The 9,987-nt window shown below is 44.3% G+C and overlaps 1 protein-coding gene and 1 non-coding gene across 2 annotated transcripts in view; one reads left to right on the top strand and one right to left on the bottom strand.

Annotated features, from left to right (window-relative positions):
* The window catches only part of LOC126547145 (transmembrane channel-like protein 1), an 82,552-nt gene extending 82,302 nt beyond the window's left edge, over window positions 1–250 (bottom strand). The window contains exon 1 of the mRNA XM_055063017.2: window positions 195–250. Within this exon, the coding sequence (XP_054918992.2) occupies window positions 195–250 (56 nt within the window). The remainder of the gene's footprint in view (window positions 1–194) is intronic.
* A 9,140-nt stretch (window positions 251–9,390) lies between these two features.
* Window positions 9,391–9,463, top strand: TRNAK-CUU (transfer RNA lysine (anticodon CUU)). The gene has a single exon. It is a non-coding gene; the product is annotated as a tRNA-Lys (tRNA).
* Window positions 9,464–9,987: the final 524 nt, after the last annotated feature.

The following is a 9,987-nucleotide window of genomic DNA, read 5'->3' as shown; positions in this document are numbered from 1 at the left end:
AGTCGGAAAGGAAACATTTCGAGAGAGTGGCGAATGCCGCAGCAGTTACTTACTCCGAGGAGAGAGTATATGAAGACAGGCGTCTGCGTCCGGCTGCAGTCTCCCATGGGAATGGCGATGAGCCCCTCCTGGACGAAGATTGCCGGCTGAAACGGCGGCTTTGACGCCGCTCGGTTCCTTTGTGACGTAGATACATCTCCAGGTACATGTCCTCCTCACCCATGTCCTCCGTGATGGACGTCGCCGCCATGCTGACCGCTCGCTGTCCTGTTCCCAAGAAAAAAAAGTCAATGGTTCGTTTTCCTCACCTAAAGGACAGCCGTTATCATACGCCTCTGCCCTCTCTACCCACTGCCACCACATCCTATTTCGGCTGCCCGTGCACAGGATTGCAATGCACCTTTCTTTGCGAAGGTGCCTACTAGAGCCTAAAGGTAGTCAACTCTTGCATGCGACACGCTAAAATGGGATCCTGTTTGTTCATGCAGATAGATACACGATGTCCTTTTTGAGCACTCGATTGGACACTTTTCTAAAGATCCAGAGGGCAAATATCCGATGCTGGCCAAGGTGCCTTTATAATGATGCTCTTCATTGCTATGGCAGCATCCGCAGAGATATCCAACCGTTGAATTGCCATATCGAGGTCATAGTCTTCAAATCAGGCTACATGAGCTTTATTCTGCTTTATGAGCGCGTTGTTAACTCGTGTTCTGAAAAGAACAAAACAACAGACGTGTTCTCCGAATTCTCCATACCTTGATTTCTTAAATTTTCTACCCTTTACCCTTCTCCCAATGCAGAGCAGCCAACCAGACAGTCACTCTGGATAACCTCTTTGATTTTCATTTTGATGCGAAAGCATCAAATGGCCCATTGAGCGAAAAAGCTGGCGTCTGTCGTCTGGACAAGCGAAAAATGGCATCTAAATTCCCATTCGCTGCGACGCCACGTCATGAGCACGCCTCGACGGAGCAGAGCGGGTGAAGGGGGACACCTGCTGTCGCAATAGCGCACCATGTGTTGCGTGGGGAGAAGGCATCGCCGCGACGCCACGTCACGCTCGCTCGCGGAAGCCTGTATTATCCGCGCGTTCCTTGCCCGTTCAAGATCTCGCCTGCGTTCTAAATGAGCCTCGGTAAGGCCAAATCAAGAGGCTCCAAGCCGTTGGCCAAGTGTTTCAACGCTCTCGGCGAGGAGTTCATAACTCGAAGGATCGCTCAGCGGCGTTCAATTGGACAACAATGTGTTCGCATTCACAACTCATAAGTGCTTAGGTGTTCTCGGGGTTTTTTTCTTCTCTCTTTCTTCGGCGTCCATTAGCAGGAAATTATTGCGATACAGCGGTGCTGGAGAGTTCCCGGCTCAGGCCTATTCTCGGTAATTTGTACTATATATTTGAATGCGCTTAGAAAAAGTACCCTTTTATATGACAAGCCAACTTAAGCTTTTTTTTTTTTTGTTTTTTAGTTGGCACATCTATGTCGGCGACAGCATAACTTCTTTCTATATAGAAAAAGTGACTCCTATGAACTACACATTGTATATAAATATTTACTCTATAGATCTCTTATTGGTCAAAGAAACAATTAACGACGAGTCCTCTACATAGCCTACTTTTTAAATGCCTCGCCAAATTTATGACTCAAGATTTCCGGACTGAACTATGTCAAGGTCAGGAACTTCCAGTGGCCTCAACCCACCAAATGTTGATTGCAGTCACGCCATGACCTTAGCAGCCCGCGAAACTACGGCGAAATAGTTTACGGATACACCAAGCATATGCGTCACCAAGCAATTGCGTTATACTTATAGGCTTCAAAACATTAAGAAGACTGAAGCGTTTACCTAAACATAAATATGAAGGTGCCCGAGTGTCTTATCACCAACAAAATCTGGAGGGCAGTGAGCGAATAATATTCCATTTTGGAAAGCTTTTATGAGCATGATAGTAACGTGCATTGAGTGATTACTATCGATGAAGATGCTATTAAGTTGCTTGATTATAAAAGCAAAGAATGATCACTACCTGCTATTGAGAGAGTCTGGTTCTCCTCAAAACAAGAAAGCATCGTGTCTGAAGGTAACCATAAAAAAACAAGGCCGCCATTATCTGGGACACGAAAGAGGTTGTAACAATTAAAACTGCATAAATGTGACACCGTCAAAGCGCGTTACTTCTTTGTCTGGCTGTGAAATAAATCCACTGCTAAAGAAGAAATTAGCGAGCGTCATGTCAGGAACGCGCTCCGGTGGGTGGTTTGCGGGACAATGCAGCTGCTGACAATTGTGTCAGTGCCATGACTCATTTTTAAGGAAATGACTATCTCTACCGTAGACCTTATAGAAGACTTTTCTTTTTACGTTTCCTTCTTTCAGATCGGAAAGCAATCAAAAGAAACAGTTTCCTCAGTGTAATTATTCAAGTTGCAGTAGATCAAAGACAAGCTGTCGCTACCTTTTTCTTCAGGTGTGCTAAGGAGTTTTAAAAACGACGTGCTAAGCCTATGTTCTAAACTTCATTGTGGGTGGGTCAAGATAGCCATTTTCATTGTTCTGTGACTTCTCGATTCAGCCCGGGACACGACTGGGGCGCGAATAGATCAACTGGACCCACGAAGCGCTGTTGTGTACAGTTTATTTCTTCGTGTCCAGCCGTCTTCCACGCTGCATCGTCGAGCCGTCGACGAATTTTCATTCTTCTCTTAACATTATTTAAAGACGGCGATTCGTTTTTGAAGACGCAGATTATCTAGAAATTCACATCTGTAAGCGATACAGCTAGCAATAATCTAGCGGATTAATCTTTTGCCGATGCAACCAACTTTCGTATGTGAAAATCACCTCATAATTAACTGCAGTTGGGTTACCTACGTCAGACAGTACAATTTTTCAATCTCTTGTGAAATGTTTCGGTTGAGAATATTGAACTAAATTAATTTACTCTTGTCCCGCATATAAATATCAGGTTTCACGGCATACGTTAAGTGCAAATATAGTAACGTGCAAGCTTAATAATAATGCAAGCATAATAAGAACACTGTTATAAACTGCCTTTCCCCTCGAAACCGTTCGTAAATATATAGTATTCGTATATTGGAAAGTCGACAACTGAAGGAATTTCATGAAGAATATTTGCTTGTATATACCAAACAAGCGAAATTCACGAGAATCTACTGCACTGTTCACGTTGTTCCGATGCGCACGGAGTCTTCTCGGTACACGCTCATTGATAATACTCACAAAACTTTACGCCGAGACGATCCAACAATCAAAAACACTAGAAGACAGTCGGTATAAGCGGTCAGTTCTATTGGGAAACTTCCTTTTCTTTTAGGAGACTTCCTTTTCCGGGTGTATTGCACAGAAAATTACGCGCCACGGGGATCATTCGGTAACAAAAGTTAGTGTTATTGTTTTCTTGGTAGGCACACTCGTAGGCCCACACACGTTTGGCTTTGGCAGGTCGGGTGAGCCTATAGTCCGGTAACCGACGCCGTGCCTTAGCGAGCAGTTGTTACGCTGGTTAACAGAGGGGACCTATATACCACGTGTGATACAAGTATATAATGTGGAAATCGAACGTAATCAAGACAAGCGTTAAATTACGGCTCTAGAAAATTAAAACTGAACGCCCGCGATGCAGTCAAAGTTTATGGGTACGAACATCTGTGGAGCACCTCTTTGGATGATGTGGGCGCACACGTAGTAGATTGGTCGACTGAACTGAATAAAGTTTGTCTGCTTAGAAAGAAAAATGCGAGAAAAACATTTAGAAAGCAGTCGACGCCAATGGGACAAGCTCGCCAATAGTGTGTCGAGTCGCACCCTGCCATGCGGTCTCAAAGTGTGAAGTACAAACCTCCATAACGAACGCGCCTTAGTTCGTCCGATATATAGCTATGAGTGAATGCGAGGGTGGAGAATGCAACTTCTTATGCATGTTCACCTGTGCGCAAACGTCATGTCGTGCGTTCTCCGGGTGGGTCGGGCTCTCCGAGAAGAACGGTGGCAACGGACGCGCACACCAGCCGGCGGTGCGAGTGGCAGACGATGCTCGAGACGTGTGCTCACCAACGAGCGCGCTGCTGGAACAATGACAGTCGACAGCGGGCAGCGCTCAAGTCCCGCAAACGAGCGCTCCTGGGAGGAACCGCCGCCGCAGCAGCAGCAAAGTGCTTCCGCGAACGAGAGGGCGAGTTCGCCGAACCCTTCACGTTTGCCCAGACATGGTAATCCCTCCTCTGCTAGTATCGATTTTGTCGCCCAGTAACGTTCGCGAACACCTGCTCTAAGTCTTCACGACCGCTCATTTTCAAACCGAGAGCAGCACAGCAAGAAGAAGCAAAAATGACGCCGACAGTGGAAATTTCTCGATGGTTGGAAACTGTCGGGTGCAACCAAGGCCAATTAGTCTGCAAAGCTGTGCTATAGCATGAGTTATCCGATTTGATGACACCAGGATGTGTGTTTAAAAAAATTGTATGCTGAACTGGTTTGCAAGAACCTGCACTGGTAAATTTTTATGCTGAAAACAGCATGAGTAGCGAAGGCTTAAACGGAAAGCCTTGAGTATAGCCTGCTTCAGGTCGCAAATTGATAGACTAACGGCGAAAAATCTGTATTGCGAGCTCACGAATGCATACTGCCGTTTTCTGTTTGCTGCGAAGTATCGAAAGTTCTTCCCCTGGTGGGCCGGTTATACCTGAATCTTAGTCAACAAGGAAAGCAGCTATGGAAAAATAATTATGGCCATAGACAAACAAGACGTTAGCAAGCAATCCACGCTCAATATGTAAACATATTTATTTATTTACTCATTTATTTATTTATTTATTTATTTATTTATTTATTTATTTATTTATTTATTTACCCTCAGGGCCTTTGGGGCGTTAAAGAGGGTGTGGGTGCAGGTACAGTAGAGAATCTAAAGCGCTTGGCTCTCGTGCTCAATTAAGAGAACGCAAAGGCAACATAGGCTAAGTACCAATTATTTCAGAGAGTACAGAAAACACAGACATCTACAAAAACACCAGCAGTGCGAAATACACATCTACACATCAATCTTCAAGTTGTTTATTGATCACATGAAGATATGTACATTAGTTATGGTAAAAAGGTGGGGCCCTATAACACTCGTAGGAGTTGTGAAGTTATATGTTATATGTTATATGCGGTTATATAAAGACAAGAGCGCGTGAGAATTTGAGACAGCACAAATATGGTACATACTTATTGAGCAAGTGACGCGAGCATGAAGGAGCGAAGGTTAGTTTTGTAGCTGATAAATGGATGTTGTGCTGTTATAACTGTTGGTAATTTGCAGCGAAAACTATATAGTTACTTTTCTTTACGTTAGCAAGAAGACAGTTAGATTGAAGCCAGTTAGATAGTTTTAGCACGACATCATTACCTTTCTTGTAAAGATTTGTTTACGTACCAGCTGTATCGTAATATTGGTATCGTCCGTGTATAAAATCGTTGAGGTATGCTACAAAAAAAGGGCCTTATATCGATGCCTGAGGAATTCCACATTTAGTTATCATTTGGGATGACGACATATTGTTAACCACTACGTAATGCTGCCGATTTCTCAAATATGTGATAATTAGGCTTAAGGGTGCTCCACGAGTACCATACTTTTCAAGGTTATCTTTAGTAATATGTCGTGGTTCACAAGATCAAAATCCTTGGTTAGGTCCATGAAAATATCCACGGTTAATTTTCTTCCTACGTTTATTTAAGATTTTTTTTTTCACAATGTTAATTAACGCAGTCTCAGACGACTATCTTTCTATATATTCGTATTGCTCTTCCGCATGAACGCTGTGCGCTGTGAAAAACTTATCCTATCGGGCTAGCACTACTTTCTCAAAAACCATGGAAAATGGGGACAGCACGGATATTGGCCGGTAATTGGACATATTCATCTTATACCCTTTCTTAAACACTGGCACAACCTTGGAAATTTTTAATAGCGTCGGGAACGACCCTGAAACGGACACTTCGTTAATGATATGTGATAGGGGTTCGCATATAATAATTGAATGATGTTTTGGCAGTGGTACAGATGCCAAGTCTAGACTGGTTGATCAAGAATTTCTTAAAGAGAGGATTATATTGTTGACCTCATGAGGGTCAGTAGGCTTAAGAAAGAAAGAACTGAAAGGGTTGGTTGTTGTGACTCTGTCTGATTCCATGGGATGTACGTGACTTATCTATAATTAAATTACTGGTCATTGTATTGAAATAACTGTTGAAGCTTTCAGTAATAATAGAAGAATCATTTACTATGGGGCCATTTACCGAGATTCCACATAGAGTGTTTGCGTTGCACGAGTTTAGAGCGGTAGTTATCACTTTCTATGTAGCTTTTGAGTCACCATGTGCTTGTTTAATTTTAGCGTGAAAGTTCATTCGCTTTTCGCTTAGAAACCGTGTTTAGGCTTGCAAGCTTTGTCTTGTATGTCCTATACTTCTTATTTAAAGTGACATTGTGTGGTTGTCGCGGTAGTTTCCTATACATGTTATTTTTGTAATGTATTGACTTTAAAATGCCGGTTGTTAGCCACGGTTTTCTAGCAGAGTGCGAGAGCACAAACTAAATATAACAGGGTACCATAAAAATTGTGCACTAACATTCGCAAGAAAATCAGCTTTTATTTACTGTTTCTTAATGAGCAGTTGACGTTTATCTCTCTCTCTCTCGCAGGATCTCTTGCTGCTGATCATCGTTGTGGGGTACTCAATGAGACAGTGCTCTACAGAAACATCGGAGGTGACACAGTGAGTGCCCTCAAGTGACTCCCCACTCCTCGTACGATGGAAATGTTATAGGCGGGAATGAATGCATCTCCAACATATCTGTTGCTTTAATACGACGATCAGTATCGAAAATAAAAATTATGGGATTTTACGTGCGAAAACCACTTTCTGATTATGAGGCACGCCGTAGTGGAGGACTCCCGAAATTTCGACCACCTGGGGTTCTTTAACGTGCACTTAAATCTAAGTACACGGGTGTTTTTGCATTTCACCCCCATTGAAATGCGGTCGCCGTGGCCGGGCCGGGATTAGATCCCGGGACCTCGTGCTCAGCAGCCCAACACCATAGCCACTGAGCAACCACGGCGGGTAACCAGTGTCGAACATATATTCCGCTTGGTTAAAACACGTTGGCGGGCTAGTTGGTTAGAATCCATGGTAGTGTGGACACACTACCATGGATATATTCCGCCACTGCGCTTCGTTTGAGGACCTTAAGAAGTTCTCAAAGTGCTGCCGCAAGTAGCTTGAACAATATGCCACTCACAAAAAAGCTCTAGATTCTCCGAACCTCTGACGTTTTTTTCTCCGTATATTATAAAATACAGTGCGATCTTTTTTTTAAGTTTTACGAAATTTTTAAAGATCACCTTTGGCAGACAGCCTACTCCTTGTCCTTGAGCTGTATTATTCCAAGAGCCAGACATCACAAGCTCGAGAAATCGAAGCACAAATCCAATTAATTAACGATATTTTACTAATTAACTTCTTAATTAGTTCCATTACGGCACATATTGCAATTTACGAATTGTATCCGGATGAGTTCGCAAGACGTACCCACTTGAAATGAATTTCCAGGAGGAGATCTGTTTCGAGATATTATTTCCCAAACTATGGGAACATGGCCGTTCCTGTTACTATCGTGCTTCAATGCATAAAGGAGCGGTTTGTTAAAAAAAATGAAACGACAGTTCATTTTTACGGCAAGTTTGATGGCACACATCTCCGAACTGGCGCCATTCTGGAAATTTATTCCAAGTGGATACGCCTTGCGAACTCAGCGGCTACAATGCATAAATTGAAACATGTGCCGTAAAGTAATTATTTAGGAAGGTAATAATGAATTTTCGGTAATTAGTGGAATGTGTGTTTCCATTTTTCGTGCAAGTAATTTCCGCCTCTCTGAATAATCGAGCCCAAGTATTAGAAAGATGCGCAACAGGTGATTTTTTTAAATTTCGTAACGCTTAAATGTGATCACCCAGCATTTAGAGCAAAGCTCCTTCCTCCACATAGTGGCTGCTGACTGCTATTTTTGCGCGATGAGCTGCTCCCGCAGAGACACCAAGCACGGACGGGAGTTTCAATGCAAACAAAATGTGGTCGAATCGTGTACGGAGTGCGGAGAATACTGAGGCTCGGAAGAAGCGTCAAGTGGGGCAGGGACGTCTTCGAGCGCGGTTTAGTACGCAAACGAGAAGTGGAACACCGTTGAGTGCCGGCGATGAGCACTGAGGAGCGCGGCGAACATTTCGCCCAGGAACACGAGGCGGAGGAGCCTCGACACGAAACGAAGGACGAGTTAGAACGCGAGTGCCCACTTGCTGGTAAACGCAAAGCCGAGCGGCGTCGATACGCAGCTGTCTCGTTACTGCGTGTGGACACCACTCGGCTTGTGTAAAAAACGCATGCATTTTATGCTAAAGGAGCGGCCACACTGTAGGACGACCACCCGCCAATTTCTTCCAGCGACAGCGGTCTAGGTCGTGTCGGCGCCTCTATCATAATTTGCCGGCGCCAACAGTCTGCAGGCGGTCCGCCAACGGCCGTGTCGGCAAGCTCTGACTGTCTGGAGACAGTCATATTTTGCTGTTATACATCAACGACATGACGGCCCTATCGCTGTGCAGACGTTGCTATCGTGGAATGCGTTGCCACTGATACACGTACTGTTCGCATTGCATCTGTTTTACCCCTTCTAAAAACTACCCCCCATTTCGTTCCCCGCAAATACTTATTCTCCAGATAAATTATGATGATACGCGGGTGCCAAAACTATAGTAGTGTTGAGAGAAAGAGAGAGAGAGGGAGGCATGGAGGTTAACCACATGGGAGATCCGGTTTGCTACCCTACGCTGGGGAGAGAGAGGAGGGGGAAGTAAAGTGATAGCAAAGTAGAGATAAAGAAAGTAAGGAGCATAGACATTCAATCACAGTCGGTCACTCACCGCATACCGTCACCGCATAGCACTGTAGCATTTGCAGCACTAGAAACATCTGTTCAGGTTACAGGCGCTTGTCCAATTTTGTTGCCCTTAAAAACTGCAACAGCGTCGCCCTCCGCTGCGATGGCCTTGTGATGTCGGTATTCTAAAATAAGTTCCTCTGTTAGAGGTCGTTGGTCAAAGCGCGCTATCGCGATTGGGAGCGATCGTCTCTGATGGAAATTAAAAAGGGTCCATTTTTCTGTAACTTACTTTTCTCCGTGAAGAAAGGGGATTGCGGAAACCTTGGCAGTGGCTGTGGAACATCCGCCGCCAAGGTTTGTGAGTGGTGGCGCTGGCTAACACTCCCAGGGTTCTACTAGTAAACATAAATACGCGAGAAAGTGGATGTGCAAACGGCGCTGCGGTAGCTCAATTGGCAGAGCATCGCACGCTTAATGCGAAGGTTGTGGGATCGCTCCCCACCTGCGGCAAGTTGTTTTTTCATCTACTTTCATTTCCGTTAAATTATCGGTTCTTTATTTCACTTATTAAGCACGAGTAATTTCCCCTGTGTTGTCCTTGGTGTCAGTGTTTGTTGGCTCCTGATGATATTACTTTTCTGCGTGCATCATGTCATGCAGGAAGGCCACTGACGGGAAATTTAGAAATATTGCCGGTGTTTGCCTGATTGTAGACAGTATTTAAATTTCCCATCAATCAATTGTGGCGAATAGAAGACAGCGCGCCCTATCCTAATATTGTTAGGTAGGAAGACACCGACAAAAAACTATTTACAAGTATATTTACAAGGCAATACGCCGCAGTTGGCCAAGAGGCAACAGCCCGCGCTAGCTTCCAAACGTCGTCGTCGTCTTCTTACTGCTCGGCTCTTCGTCATTGGAAATACTATCCCGTAGCAATATATTTTTTTGTTTGCGCATCAGCGGCATGACACGCACATAACTGAAAAATGGGTAATGTAATATTTGGCAATTGTAGCTGCTAGCGAACGTCA

This window comes from Dermacentor andersoni, chromosome 1 (genome assembly GCF_023375885.2).
Source record: "Dermacentor andersoni chromosome 1, qqDerAnde1_hic_scaffold, whole genome shotgun sequence".
NCBI lineage: Eukaryota > Metazoa > Arthropoda > Arachnida > Ixodida > Ixodidae > Dermacentor > Dermacentor andersoni.
This window is presented reverse-complemented; position numbering and strand designations above follow the sequence as displayed.